The sequence below is a fragment of the Lingula anatina genome, chromosome 6 (assembly GCF_051362555.1).
Source record: "Lingula anatina isolate TDL-2025a chromosome 6, LinAna3.0, whole genome shotgun sequence".
Classification (NCBI taxonomy): Eukaryota; Metazoa; Brachiopoda; class Lingulata; order Lingulida; family Lingulidae; genus Lingula; species Lingula anatina.
In genome coordinates, this window is record NC_141772.1 from 23,860,806 (window position 1) to 23,876,029 (window position 15,224).

The 15,224-nt window shown below is 37.6% G+C and overlaps 1 protein-coding gene and 1 long non-coding RNA gene across 3 annotated transcripts; one reads left to right on the plus strand and one right to left on the minus strand.

Moving 5' to 3' along the window:
* The first annotated feature begins 798 nt into the window (after nucleotides 1-798).
* LOC106158041 (uncharacterized) lies at nucleotides 799-14,486 on the plus strand. Of its 2 annotated transcripts, none has more exons than XM_087015553.1 (16): nucleotides 799-946; nucleotides 3,100-3,255; nucleotides 3,540-3,668; nucleotides 4,037-5,312; nucleotides 5,575-5,801; nucleotides 6,194-6,349; nucleotides 7,057-7,212; nucleotides 7,491-7,814; nucleotides 8,216-8,332; nucleotides 8,986-9,087; nucleotides 9,398-9,514; nucleotides 9,811-9,881; nucleotides 10,369-10,458; nucleotides 13,319-13,420; nucleotides 13,564-13,619; nucleotides 13,797-14,486. In XM_087015553.1, the coding sequence occupies exons 1-16, from the start codon at nucleotides 866-868 to the stop codon at nucleotides 13,922-13,924; spliced, it is 3,288 nt and encodes a 1,095-aa protein (XP_086871679.1). In that variant the 5' UTR covers nucleotides 799-865; the 3' UTR covers nucleotides 13,925-14,486. The 2 variants fall into 2 exon arrangements, with proteins under 2 accessions (XP_086871679.1, XP_086871680.1); XM_087015554.1 differs by having other exon boundaries at nucleotides 5,590-5,801.
* On the minus strand, nucleotides 1,272-3,009 carry LOC106155081 (uncharacterized). Its single transcript, XR_001237572.3, has 3 exons — nucleotides 2,701-3,009; nucleotides 2,191-2,246; nucleotides 1,272-1,698 (listed from the first exon to the last, which is right to left on the minus strand). It is a non-coding gene; the product is annotated as an uncharacterized LOC106155081 (long non-coding RNA).
* Nucleotides 14,487-15,224: the final 738 nt, after the last annotated feature.

Consider the following 15,224-nt stretch of genomic DNA (forward strand, 5'->3'; position numbering starts at 1 on the left):
AAGGGCAACCCAAGATAAAAAAAAATTAAAAGCTGCTGCCAAAGAAAACATTTCTTTGGTTTAACAGTTACATATATATAGCCTAACTCAGTCTATTATGAAAAAGTGTTTCCAGGCCACTTTTTTATCATTAATTCATCTGTGAAAATTATAATACGTTTGTGTTATGGGGTGAGCACTACGCCTGGGAAGATCGTGAAAGATAAACATTTTTCTAGCAATAATTGTTAACAAGATAAAAAACTGTTCTAGCATTGTATCAAAAAGACGTCATCTCATGTTTGTATGTCTGAGAATAAATGAAGAAATCTTTTGAAAAGAATGTGTTTATTATTTTCTTTATAGTTTAAAAGTAACAGCTTGGGGACTGAAGGGGATGATATCTTTTCACTTGGCTGGAAAGGCCTCATAAAACGAATTTTCCTGGGGTGAATGATAATTTTGCTATGCATGATGCCAATGGCTAATGAATCCTTTCCGAAATCCAATGTCAGTTGGTTGATTTTTTAGAAAGAAAACGAATTTTGTAAAAAAAAAAAAATGTTAAGTTCTCAATACCGTATTACATCTCAGTACGCAATCTCTTATTGCTTAATTCTTCAAATTATTACTGACAGTGAAATGTAAATTGTGTACATTTTTATTGTCAGTATATTGTTATATTTGCAAGAAATCAGCTGAAATTCTATAAATGCGCAACACAAGCACCGACAATATAATACGCGCGAATTTTCTCCATAGACATACTCCTTTGCAAACGATTGTTTTCGCGCGGCTGAATTAGAAGCTAGCATGAGCAAAGCTCCAATGCAAGCGCGTTTTCTATTGGTCATCCTAGCTGAATAAACCAATCGATAACACGATAATGTTTCTGATGAGCATAATTTTCAAAATGGCGCGGGACAACAGCAACAGCGCCACTGGCAAAGGAAGCGAGAAAGATTTGGTGAGAAATCTTAGTATTTAAAGATTCAGAATTGCACACCCAGTCATAATTCTACCTTGGGTCAACTTTTGCTTGCAATTGGCTAACAGAACGTCCCCAACTCGTAGCACCCTGCGAGACATAGTAGAAATGGTGAATCAAAATTTTAGCGTCAAACTGCAACCATCATCGATCAAAGTAAAAAGAGACTATTTAGAAACCTGTAATGTTAAGTACAACAGTGTGTGTTGCATGTGGTGCTGAAATCAAAGCACTAAAACGAACCCGTAGTAAATGTTCATAGTGAATATAAGTCGCGTGTTTCATCAGTTTCAAGGGTTGCTTTCTACATAACAATATGTTAATTAATAATAACAGTTGGATAGTACATGTTAATTTACTAAAGGGCCAGTTCTTAGAAAAACATGTTCGACATTAAAATACATTCTAAAAAAGTTTTCAAGTATTGCATTAGAATTGAATCTTTGGATGTATTTGACAAAATTATAAAATTATTGAAGAGTTGACAATGCACAGAAAATAAAGGCCTTGAGGCTCTCGCTGATCTCAGTCTTGTCACTTTAAATACATGTACATGGGCATTATAATATAAAACTGTTCTGGTTTTGGTAAAAGGTGGTGGATCATGTGGTCAGCGCTGCAAATTTTTGTAGCAGTCTTTTACACAACTTGTCACACCGACATTGAAGTGATGCAGTATTGTAAGATTGGAGTGCTTCCTGGTATGAGTTTTCCAGACATAACTTGAGGCACTGTAATAGTAAAATTACATAAAATGGTTATAAAGAAAAAAATGTATTGATATTATCATAACAGCACTATTCTTTAACAAAAATCAACAAATTAGAGGGCATGATCACTACATGATAACCAGCTTATTATAAAGAAGCAAGTCTGATTATGGCAAAAAAAAAAAAAATTAAATTTAAATATCTGCAGCTGCATTAAATCATAAAGGCCACAAGAAGAAATAACATAATCACACATGGTTTCAAAGAACTGATGTAAAAAAATCACACTAATATTCCCCACTTGGAATTAGAATTTTGACTAGCTAATTTACTACAGTGGAGTGCTAAACCGTACCAAATGGCACTGTTCACCCTCTAAAATACCAAAGTTTTAAGCAGGCCCAGGACCCCACGCCAACTAAGGGGGGGTCGGCTTTGCATCCGCGGACCCCCCCCCCCCTTTCAAATAATCCTGGATCCGCCCATGTTATACTGCTAAAATTATTAACATACCTGATCTCTTCACTCGTGCTTGAAGGGGTGTATCACCCAATTCCTCCTCTGAAAGGCTAAAAAATCATTCCTTATAATCATATTCATTGACAATATTATTAAATTTACAAATACCCACTAGTACTCGAGTTACATTGTATATCTCATGGGATTCCCCTGCGAGAATATGGTGTGAGGTTAGTCTGTAAGTACTGGTAGATGACCACATTGAGCAGAAAAGGGTATTCCTCCTGCTTTACAGAACTATACACCTCAGGGGTAAACATTGAGCAGAAAAGGGTATTCCTCCTGCTTTACAGAACTATACACCTCAGGGGTAAAGTGCACTATCTCGCTTCATATAACTAGTAGTACGTACCCAGTGCGAGTGATTTGGCTGCGAGTGCGTTACCCGAGGAAACGTTAATTATTAGCAGTTATCTACGCTTTTTAACTTCCTCTGCCAGACATTTTGATTTCCACTGCCATCTTCCCATTTTAAAGTAATTTTGGTAAATATAACTCGCTTACCTGCAAAGATTCGGTGAGCAATTCCTCTTCTCCTTCACGTCCACGCTCACCTTCGAAACGACATGCTGTCTGCATTTGTTTACATCTCGTATCTGAGTCGAGAAGCCGCGTTATTTCAAACTGTGTCAAGATGGCTGACGCCCGGGGTTCGAAAGTGGACGGTGAATATGATTCTTTTTTTCGATATTGATTAAGGCCATTTACCTGCCATTTTATGCTTTACCCATAGCAATTGTTCTCAGATAAGTTAAATAAGAAGCAATCCATGCACTAAAAAGGCGTTTTTAATCCTATTTTTTGTCCCTTTAAAAACATAGTTGCTTGTATTCTATCCAATGCTTTGAAAATATCGGCAGAGAGAGTGAATTGTATCACAGTAATGTTTCTAATTCTTTTTAGGAGATGACTCTTATGATGATAGAGGAACTCACGGAATTCTTTGATACCCAGAATTCCCAAATGGACTCTGCTCTATTCCCCTCAGGCTACATCGGTTTGGATACAGGATATAAATCAATGATAAGGATGGACGGAGCTCCCATTCTTCCTCCAGTGGTAGGCACACCCCTCTTACCCTGAGCCCATTTTACACTATTGTTTTTAACTTTATGACCACAAATTTTGATCATCTCTAATTCTGTATAAAGGTGTTTTAGTTTACTAAAATTAAGTAGCTTTTGCTTTAGAATTGTAATACAAAGGCAGTATTTCACTGAAGACTTCAAGTGAACTGCTACACTAATCTAGCAGAGCTTTTCACAGGCAAATTTCTTTTGGTCTTTATAATCTTTGTAAAAGTCTATGACTAGGAATTAAGTGAGTATTGATACTGTTTACAGATGACACATGAGAGAAGAGAGGAGATGCAGCAATACAAGCGTCAGGCAGTGATAGCAGAAACCAGGTTGAAAAGCAGAAGAAGAGAGAAACTGTTGGCCAAAGTCCAGTCCATTGTAGATGAGATTGAGGTAAGTTATCTAACACGTGCTAACTTTAATGTCAAGTTTGTAAAGAATATGGATTTATAAACAAGTGTCTATGTTAAGCTTTCATTTAAAAAAAGAACACTTTTTATAGGAAAATCAAGTGATTTTCATATGCTTTCTGATGTAGAACAAGGCATATTTTAAACATTTTGACAATGTTTAAATTAAAGTGTTGGATTTTAATTCAGCTTTTGAACTCATGTAAACTGCACCCAACTTCTCATATAGTCACGATAAACAGCCATGCATGCACACGCACACACGCACACACACACACACACACACTGATGATAGATTATGTTTAATTTATACACTATTGCTCAATTAAATGATAATTTTTGTAATTTTAGACAAGAAGAACCCCATCTCCACAACAAGAGGGCCAGCCAACTAACCAAGGTGTTATCACAGCCACTATGACCACCACAACCGCTATTATGACCACATCTCCTACAACACAGCAGGGGTCTTCTACTTATGATAACCAGCCAGATGTGACAGACAGCAGTGGCAGTGACAGACCAGTCACAGTGTCTGGTAGCTGTGCCAGCAGTGGAAGCAGTGTCAGTGAACTCAACAGGACAGTCATTGAAACCAGCACTTTGTTGAAGGAGAAGTCTAAAATAAACAGTGCCAGTGATACTGTAGAAAACACTACTCTAAACAACTCTAACAGTGAGAAAATCCAGACACTAGATGGTGCTGGTGGTGCTTTAGAAATGACAGGTGCTGTTGGATCTGACAATGTGAAAGACCAGAGTAGTAGCAGTGGCCATGATAGTGGCTTTGTCACAGGGTCTGTGGCGCCATCTACAGACTATACAGACAGTCAGTTGCCTAACTCTGAACTGCCTAACTCTGATCTGAGTGACTTGTTAAGCCGTGTTGTACTCAGTCCTACAGACGGAGAAACAGCAGACAAAGTGCCAAATGTTGTGAAGCCTGGAGATCAGAAAACACCTGAAAAAGTAAATGAAGTTGGTCAGAGACCAGATGATGTCAAGGGAGGAAATGACCAGTGGCACAGTAATAGCAGTCCCAGAACAGAGAGTGTGTGTGACAGTGAGGCTGTGAGTTATATGGGAGAATACTGTGCTCTTCCTACCCCAGCACCAACCGGAACTGCTACTACTCTACCCAGTAGTGGTGATCAGCAGTTACTGACACCAGATGTCTCTGTTATCCCATACGAGACCAACTCCGTGGTGATTAGCTCCTCAGTACCTTCTTCTAGTCAAAATCAACCTCTTCTGTCCATAACTCAAGCATCGATGGGATCTACTGCCAGTAAACCAGAGCAGTTGCTGTCACAAAAGTCTTTAAACCCAGACTCTGTTGTCACTGCCACTAACACTGCCAGTACTGATCTAAGACAATACATGCAAGGTTCACTAGACACCATGGCCAGCTCTCTCACACTGAAGGAAGAAGCTGTAGGTAGCACTGCTGGTTTGAAGAATCTAAGCCAGGAAAAGATAAGTCCTGGGTCTAATTTAGAGACTAAGTCTACCCCAGGTCAAAGCCACTTGCGCAAGTCTTCATACACTCTGGAGCATCCGTCCCCAGCACTGCTGATGGCTCATGGTCAGATGAAGACTAATACTGGGGTAGCTGGCACTGAGAGCAGTAAGTGGAACTTGGGTGTCAAATATTTTAAGTGTGTGTTACTTTATTTGTGTGATTCAGCCAATTGTAGTCTTATACAAATAGGAAATGGAAAATTAAATCACACTCCAGACTCCAGCATGCAGGTAGTATGAGCTACAGTGTTTAGTCTGTCTCTGCTAGACTTAAGTTTACTGGAGAAGTATATGTGCGATAGAGTGGTACCATTAGTGAAACTGAATCTGATGTTAATCTAACTAAAATTATCAAAATTACTTAGCAGGTTTTGAACCCTCAGGTAGAGACAAGCCCAGCACAGTACAGAGGAAACTGAACTATGAAGAAGAAGAAGAGCTGGTCACCCCCAGAGACAGTCTGGACAGACACAGCTCCAGTAGGAAGGACGTCCAGGACTCCGAGGCCGAGGGGAAGAGAGAGCACCTGCAGAGATACCTGGCTCAGATCAGTGCACAACCCACTGTGTCACTCCCTGGGGACCAGTCTGTAGTGGTAAGTTATGAGAGAGAGAGAGAGAGAGAGAGAGAGAGAGAGAGAGAGAGAGAGAGAGAGTGGCTCAAATCAGTGCTCTGCCGACTGTGTCACTCCCTGGAGACCACTCTGTGGTGGTAAGTTATGAGAGAGAGAGAGAGAGAGAGAGAGAGGAAGGGAGGGTGTGGCTCAAATCAGTGCTCAACCCACTTTGTCACCCCCTGGAGACCACTCTGTGGTGGTAAGTTATGAGAGACAGGGCGCGGTAGCTGGTAGCTTGGGTCTGGAGATTATCAAACTATTTAGAAAGGCCACATGTTCACTGGGCTGTCCTAATAGGGACAACTAAGTCTTCCTTGTGGTACATTTATCAGATATATTATATATTATAATATTATAATATTATATTCCAGCCCAGTGTATCACAGCCCCCCAAGGACAGCCCAGGGTTCCTGTTCAGTACGAGCTCTATGTCAGGTCTCTGTGGGGGCAGTGAGGAGGTGTTGAAGAACCAGGCTAGACAGTTTGAACAGCTTAGACAACAGCTGGTGGGACAACAGAAGTCTCAGGTAATAGAGGGGTTCTCTAATCCTCTAGTTATATCTGTTGTTCTATATTATATTATATTGTTAAAGAACCAGGCTAGACAGTTTGAACAGGTCAGACAACAGCTGTTGGGGCAACAGAAGTCTCAGGTAATAGAGGAGTTTTCTTATCCTCCAGTTATATCTGATGGTATTACCTCTGTCAGGGAGGTTATGTTTTCTCCCCTGTTTGTCTGTTTGTTTGTCTGTCACCAACATAACTCAAAAAGTTATGGACCAATTTTGATGAAATTTTTAGGGTAGGTCAGAAATAGGTCAACTTAGAAGTGATTAGTTAATGTTGGTGATCTGGATCAATAATCAATCAATAATAATAAAAAAATTGCTGCCTTGGCGGAGGTCTGCGCTCTCGGAGTGCTTTTCTAGTAAATTATATATTCTGTTGTCTGGTAATATCAGTCTGGTGATAGCCATCAGTTCAAGGCCATTGGCTAGTAGAATTGGTTTCAAACCAGAAGAAAAAGAATTAAAATTCGTTTGAAGGTTGGATAAAAGTAGATCTTTGAAGAGGTGTTTTGAAGGACTTGTATGATTAAATGGGTGCTTTTCAAATAGATTTAAAGGTTACATATCTTACATTCTCATTGTGAAAGACTTCTTAATTTTTTAAATTCAAAATTCAGAAACTGAACTGAAATTGATGGTTTCAAAACTGTTTTATTTTCCATCAGCTTGCGGCTCTGCTTCTCCAGCAACAGAGGGAGCAGATGCTGCTACAGCAGGAGTTGGAAGAGCAAGAACAGAGGTTCCAGCTTGCTAAGCAACAGTTGCTACAGCAACAGGGGAGACAGATGGAGAGGGCCAATGCTGAGCAGTGGTTGAAACAGGTTGATTACGATTGCGTCTTGTTTACCAAAATCCATCAACATATTATGTGTTAAAAAAATAAAATACTGGAATTCATTTTGTCTAGTTGATGGTGTTCTTCTCACAGATTTCAGTAGTCCAACTCAGAATACAGATGAACTATTCTCGGTGAACAAGACATAAGTTCTCAAGTTCAGTATGAGATTTTAAATAACTTCTTCTAATATGTGAAAATATGCTTGGGTGCCGAAGTTAAACATAAATAGTATTTTAAGTTTCATCACTTCTCACTTTGCAGGTCAACCAACAACAGAGTCCACATGTCCAGCAGATGTCCAATCCGTCCACTCCCCAGGGCTGTCACATAACTGACCACCACCTCACTAGGTCTGGGGGACATGACAGTGACGATATAGCCCTGGACCAGGTCCATATTGTCAACAAACCTGGACATCAGCTTCCCAGTGGTCAGTTACCTAGTGGTCAGTTTTATAGCAGTCGGTCACTGCCCAGTGGCCAGTTACGGCAGAGTGGGCCATCGTCAAAGGAAGCATCCCCAAATTGGCAGAGTCAGAAGGTTGTGTCACCTAGGCAGAGGCTGGGAGAGAAAAGACACAATGTGGTAAGTGGAGGACAGGCTGGCAGGGAATGAGGACATTTGTGGGCTCATTTACATAGTGCTGACATCTGGTGGTTGTATACACCTTTACACAAACATAGTCACATGTACACACACTATTACTGAGAATAAGACCAGATACTCACGGTTGTAGTTGTCATGTGAAAAAAAATCAGTTTATTGATTTAAAATATCTGAAGTTAAATGTACAGTTGTGTAATTGTTTTCATTTTTAAACATTTCATAAATATCTATGAGGCTTCTAATACAATGTAAGTAAAAAAAGAATAGCCATGGCAAGCATATATTTTGGAGGTGGTAATAGTAGAGTTAACCTGTGATTATGTGTTGCTCTAACGTGAGGAATGAACCAGGGTAAACTCACCCCTGTATTCTGGTTGCAGGCTATCACCCCGGCCATGGAGAGAAAGTTCTGTATGCTGTCAGCAGCTGTAAAGGGTTACCTTACCAGAAGATTGTACAGGACAGAGAAAGTCCAGGCTATTATACAGACTATTAAGGTAAGTTTACGTGGGCTGCTCTCAAACAGTCAAAACTTCTGGGGTTTTACAGACCAATCCCCATCCCAGCTTTCTGTTGGATGAAACAAATGATGGAGTGAAGTTTCCGAGAGCTTTTCTTTCTCTCACTGAATGTGTGTTTTATTGAAAGATCATCATACTCAGATCTAGAAGAGCCGAGTGCTAGCTAGGCTGTGACTTTAACATGGCGGACCTACATGAAAGGAAGACCGCTTAATCCTGTAATGGTCTCTCCTCCTCTCACACACCTCCCCACGTTCCTGCAGGGGTACAGTAATTAAATCTCGGCTCAATTCAACTGTGTGAGAGGAGGAGAGACCATTACAGGATTAAGCGGTCTTCCTTTCATGAAGGTCTGCCATATTTAGGTCGCGGCCTAGCTAGCACTCGGCTCTTCTCGATCTGAATGGGGCCTATGTTAAAGATCTAAGTGATTGCTCATATTTTCTCTTGAAATAATTTCTCCCTGTTTCCCAGGATACCACAGACTAATATTGCAGTGAGGTTTCCGAGAGCTTTTCTCTCTCTTACTGAATGTGTTTGTTATTGAAAGAGATCATTATATAATACCACAAAATATCAAAATGATGATTTAGATTTTCTCTTCAAAAATTGTTCTCCCTGTTTCCTAGGATACCACAGACCTAGCCATTAGCATCCAAAGTGAGAGTCCATCTAGGAAGATGGCGTACCTGAACCAGGACAAGAATCTCCAGGACAGGGTGATTGCACAGGTAGAGAGATACTGGGTTTAGTTCACTTTAAAGATTAAAAGTTAAGAGAGTAGTTTTATTTAACAGGATGGCATTAGTTTTGAAGTGTTTAAATTGTTGAGTGCAGATAGGCACACTTGCACTTTTGCTTTCTTTTTTAATTTTGATTGAATTCTTTTCTAGAAAAAAAACCTACTTTATCAAGCCAATGATTAACTGCTTGAATAATGTCACAGTTCACAATTTTAGACATTAATGAGAAATTGTTAGTTAGCATTATCTTACACATTAACCTTTCCTCCAAATATTGACTGTCACATTTTGGTTTCAGTTGAGAGCCGGGTTGCTGGAAATCCATGACATATTCTTTGGGCTGCCAGGCTGGGAGAGGATGCAGATCATAGCTCAGGACCGACAGCTAGAGCAGGAGAGACTGGCCAAACAGAATGTAAGTATACAGGGAATATCTTAATACTGCCGTCTTTATTATGCTTAGACATTTTATCTATCTGTATGGTTTCAATGATGATGATGATCAGTGGCTTGAAAATTCAACATATAGTGGAAACCCTGTCAAATGTTATGTTCATTGTTTAACAATTCAGTTCAAAATCTTCAATTTTATTAAGGACAGTAAAATTTGCTTGTTTTAATTGCAAGTGATGGAAAATTTAATATTGATATGACTTGTTGTATTATTCTGGCGAGAGTTTAGTAGAATATTTTAATATTTTATTAATTCAGAAGAATGAACAGAAGAAGAAAAGACTGAGTGCAGCCACACAGAAAGCCCTGGAGAGAAAGAAGAAAGCACAGTATCCTTTAGTTACTTTAAATTAAGGGCAGAATATTATCTGACTGAAGAACCTGAAGAAAAATATGTGCTGAAAAATAAAATTCATGAAAAGGGTACAGATTTCGTTGAAGAAAGGTGTGAAGTATACTGACAATCAGTGAAAAGGCATCGTTTTTTTAATCAAATAATATTTTAAGTTCCTTTGGAACATTAAGAAAATAACAGTTTTCCTGTGAAATATGACTCCTTATTCAGTCAAATAAGGTGACTCTCTTATGACCAAACAAGTGCATTTGTACTGTTTTATATGGTTGGAATTGATTCGCGGTAAAAAAGTACAAGAAAGTTTTCTTATGCTTTTTCATTGACTGTCAGTATATATGGTGAATTTTTGCACATGTAATATGATAATAGTAGTATGATAATTTAAAAGGAAGACACTTTCATAACAATCCCAGTCTTTCACAAATGTATTATCATTTAAAAAATCCTCAACCCTGCTCAAGACTAGCAGAGTCTGCAGTGTTTGGTCATTCTATGCGTCCCAAGACGTCCCCAGAGACCAGTAGCCCCAAGGTGGCCAGGACTGACCTCAGGTAGGAAGATAGGGGGGGAGTTTTTAAATATTTTTATGTACAGACACAGATGTGTCTGTACATATTGCCATCACCTGCGTCTGTCGTCGCCGTCGTCGCCGATGGCGATGCCGATGCCGATGCCGTCGCCGTGCACTTTCACTGTAAACACGATAAGTGGAACACAGTTTTATTTTTTGGTTTTATATTTACAGAGCTGATGAATATTCATAAAACGCCGGTCAAGTTCGAAAATCAGCATGAACGGGCCATTATTGTAGAAGTTATGCTGTTTTATCACTTTTCAGCATATATGCAACCCTGTAAACACATTTTAAGGAAAACCGTTAGGCCTGTTGTCATGAAAGTCACAAGAGTAATCAATCTTACTAAAACGCAGGTCAAGTTCGAAAATCGGCATGATCGGGCCACTATTTTAGTAGTTATGCTGTTTTTTCCTTTTTTTCAGCATATGGGCAAAACTGTAAACACAATATAAGAAAAACAGATAGGCCAATTGTCATTAAACTCACAGGAGTGGTCAATCTTACTTAAACGCAGGTCGAGTTCTAAAATCAGCATAATTGGGCCATTATTTTAGAAGTTATGCTGTTTTTTCACATTTCCTCACATTCAATTCTTAGGCATGTTAACAGTCTTATTATTTTACTAATAAGATACATTAAAGTGTTTGTTTGACTTCCTGCATCTTTACAACATTGTGAGTTGATTATGTAAAAATGATGGTAAACTTGTTATCGTGTATTGTGTAATAAAGTGTCAAAAATGGAAATAAACTCATATCATTGCAGTTTGTCAGATTCAATCATTCACTATGTTCAGAATCTCAGAATGGAGGAAATTGGACATTTAACACTATTCTATTGATATTTTTCCCATCTCATCAATTATTTTAGTTGATCATATAAAAATTGCAGTAAACTGTTTATTTTGTTTTATGTTAAAAAAAGTGTTAAAAATGGAAATAAACCCATGTCAGAACAGTGCTGTCTTGTTTCACATTTCCTCAGATTCAATTCTTAGGCATGTTAACAGTCTCATTATTTAACTAATAAGACATGTAAAAGTGTTTGGTTGACATTTCCTGCATCTTTACAACATTATTAGTTGATTATGTAAAAATGATGGTAAACTTGTTATCGTGTATTGTGTAATAAAGTTTCAAAAATGGAAACAAACTCATATCATTGCAGTTTGTCAGATTCAATCATTCACTATGTTCAGAATCTCAGAATGGAGGAAATTGGACATTTAACACTGTTGTATTGATATTTTTCCCATCTCATCAATTTTCTTAGTTGATCATATAAAAATGGCAGTAAACTGTTAATTTTGTTTAATGTTTAAAAAATTGTTAAAAATGAAAAAAAAAAAAAAACATTTCAGAACAGTGCTGTCTTGTTTACATTTTGGCATTTTCAAGTTGTGACTTTGAAGTTCCATGGGCCTGAAGACCTTTGCTAGTCACATTTTCTGAATATCCATGATACTAATATTTTATTATTAAAAATTGATGGTCATTATGCTGTTAAACATTATGTAATATTGCATCAAAATTTGAAAAAAACCTATTTTGGGCACTGCTCCCATGATGACCATTTAAGAAAAACCATGTCACTTACTGTTCTCAAACAGTACAGTGAATATATATATATATATATATATAGATGTGTCTGTACATATTGCCATCACCTGCGTCTGTCGTCGCCGTCATCGCCGGGGCCGGCGCCGTGCACTTTCATTGTAAACACGATAAGTCGAAGGCAGTTTTACTTTTTGGCTTTATATTTACAGAGCTGATGAATATTCATAAAACGCAGGTCAAGTTCGAAAATCAGCATGATCGGGCCATTATTGTAGAAGTTATGCTTTTTTTTCACTTTTCAGCATATATGCAACACTGTAAACACATTCCAAGGAAAAGCGATAGGCCTGTTGTCATGAAACTCACAGGAGTAATCTATCTTACTAAAACGCAGGTCAAGTTTGAAAATCGGCATGATTAGGCCACTATTTTAGTAGTTATGCTTTTTTTTTCACTTTTCAGCATATATGCAACACTGTAAACACAATATACGAAAAACAGATAGGCCAATTGTCATTAAACTCACAGGAGTGGTCAATCCTGCTAAAACGCAGGTTGAGTTAAAAAATCAGCATAATCGGGCCATTATTTTAGAAGTTATGTTGTTTTTACACATTTCCTCAGATTCAATTCTTAGGCATGTTAACAGTTTCATTATTTAATAAATAAGATATGTGTTTGTTTGACATTTCCTGCATCTTTATAACATTGTTAGTTGATTATGTAAAAATGATGGTTAATTTGTTATCGTGTATTGTGTAATAAAGTTTCAAAAGTGGAAATAAACTCATATCATTGCAGTTTGTCAGATTCAATCATTCACTATGTTCAGAATCTCAGAATAGAAGAAATTGGACATTTAACACTGCTCTATTGATATTTTTTCCCATCTCATCAATTTTCTTAGTTGGATCATATAAAAATGGCAGTAAGCTGTTAATTTTGTTTTATGTTAAAAATTGTTGAAAATGGAAAAAAAAAAACATTTCAGAACAGTGCTGTCTTGTTTAAATATAAAAATGTGTTTTTTTAGATCAACGTTTTTTCATTTAATCTGTTATATATAAACAGGATTTCTGATTGTGGCATGTCAGGAGAATAAGCAATTTATATTGTCTATTTTACTTTTTGGACGGTTTTGGTGAGCTTGAGTAATTTCAATTAGACTTTTGCTTATATATATTTCAATGAGCATTTATGTGTTATAAATCTTAACCTGGATTAACAGAAAGCCAGGATATGAGTGTTCTGTTAATTGGTATTGATATCTTACAGTGGTCCTCTCCGCAGACAATACCAGTCTCTGTTCTCTAAGGCACTTAAACCAACACATGGAAACCTGTCACCTATCAAACCAGTGTCTGATAAAGAAAATAGGTATGGTTATACAGTGTGTGTGTGTGTGTGCGTGTGTGTGACGTACAATTCTCTTTGTTCAATTTTTCAGATTCTGTCAGATTTATAAGTTTAATGGGTTTTTAATTTTTTTTTTTTCAATTATGACTTTTTATTTTTTCTAGGTTGAAAGTTGCTCCAAAGGAAGTTGCTGGAAAAATTAATGCATTTTCTGTAACAGGTAAGTTGGAGTTTGCACCCACCTGTGTAGGCTTATTGTCTTTTCTAAGACCACCACAACTTGTTTCCAAATGCTGTTTTTAATGTCAGACTTAGATAGAAATATTCATTGTTTGATTATTTAACTTATATATCATACTTTATCTCCATATTCTGATGTTTGATGTTGTCCTTGCAGGAGGAGGAGCCCAGAAGTCTGCCAGACGTAATCTCCAGTCAGCTCTTGGAAGTCCTAAGAGAAAAACAGCTGTCAAATCTACTACGAAGCCAAAACTGAATAATGTGTCTAGAGCAGCATGGAGATAGCAGAAATAGGACACTTGCCAAATACATGACAATGTACAGTTCCTGTTTTACTGTATTTGATGGAATTTTGAAAATTTTACTTAAAATTTTTTGGGGCCCAAAGTTGACGGGATCAGTGTGACCCTGAGACTGTAGACTGGTGGTAGAGTCGACTCTGAGCTGCTTTCAAAACAGCAACTGGCTTAATAATCTCAAGCATTTTCCCATTTGATGTAAAGCAAGTGGGTTAGAAGGTACCACAGAATGTTTTCTTATGGGTGTGTAATTCATCTATGTTGCAGAATCTTTTTATAACCTTTGGAGAAAGATTCCAAAGTTAAATCTTTCAAATGCTTGACGCCAATTTTCAGATTTCGATTTTTCTGTCTTGGTGTACTGCCATGCACTTATTAGGCTTCTTGCAGCGCTTAATCTCTAAAGACAGTGATTATATATATGCCAATATATAATTGTATGTATACTTTTTCTCATATTTACATATGACTGTGATAAACTGCTTATTTACATTTTTTATCGAGAAATTGGGTTCTTGTCTTGATTGAAATAAAAATGTGAAAAAGACCCAACCGTTGTTTATGGTTTTGATAAATCTGTTTCATTTCTTCTTTGGTTGTGAAATAATTCTAATGAATACAACGCTGCACCTAAAAGAATTGGGTCGTACAATGCAATTTTTCAATCATTAAATTTGTAGTTTTGTGCGGGTGTAAACCGCCAGCGCAGGAGGGGACAAAATATATGGCTCGAGACAACTAGATGAACAGTCTTCCATCATATCACTTATATCATCCTTCACCACTTAAACACGCTATCCATATTCTTGAATGTTATTAAAATATACGGCCTATCTGTAGTAATGTCCACCCAAACACTGTCAGCGTCTTCTCTGAAGTGCGCAATCCACTCTAGCGCTGCGGATCGTGCAGTGTACACAAGGCAAGCAAATTCTGCAAAAATAGTTTGGGTTATTTCCGCATGTAATGATTTCCAATTTTTTACTGGATAAAGAAAATGGGGAGCAACTTTACTAAAGCCAAATAATAGTTTCAAATGAGCGTTTACTCGTTGTGTTTGTTACTATTGAACATTCAACTCGTTTACAGTACAAACGCAATTGAAAACGTTTATTGCCAGACGACTGAGCGACAGCGAGAAACAAAACTTGTTTGTTAAGAAATAGCAACATATGAACAAAAGCACATGGGTATCTTTTTCCATAAAAAAATAATAATTCAGATCTTTGATACACGCACTGTCCTTTTCTTTACGGCTACGGTCTCTTTTCTGTGGCGATTTCTTT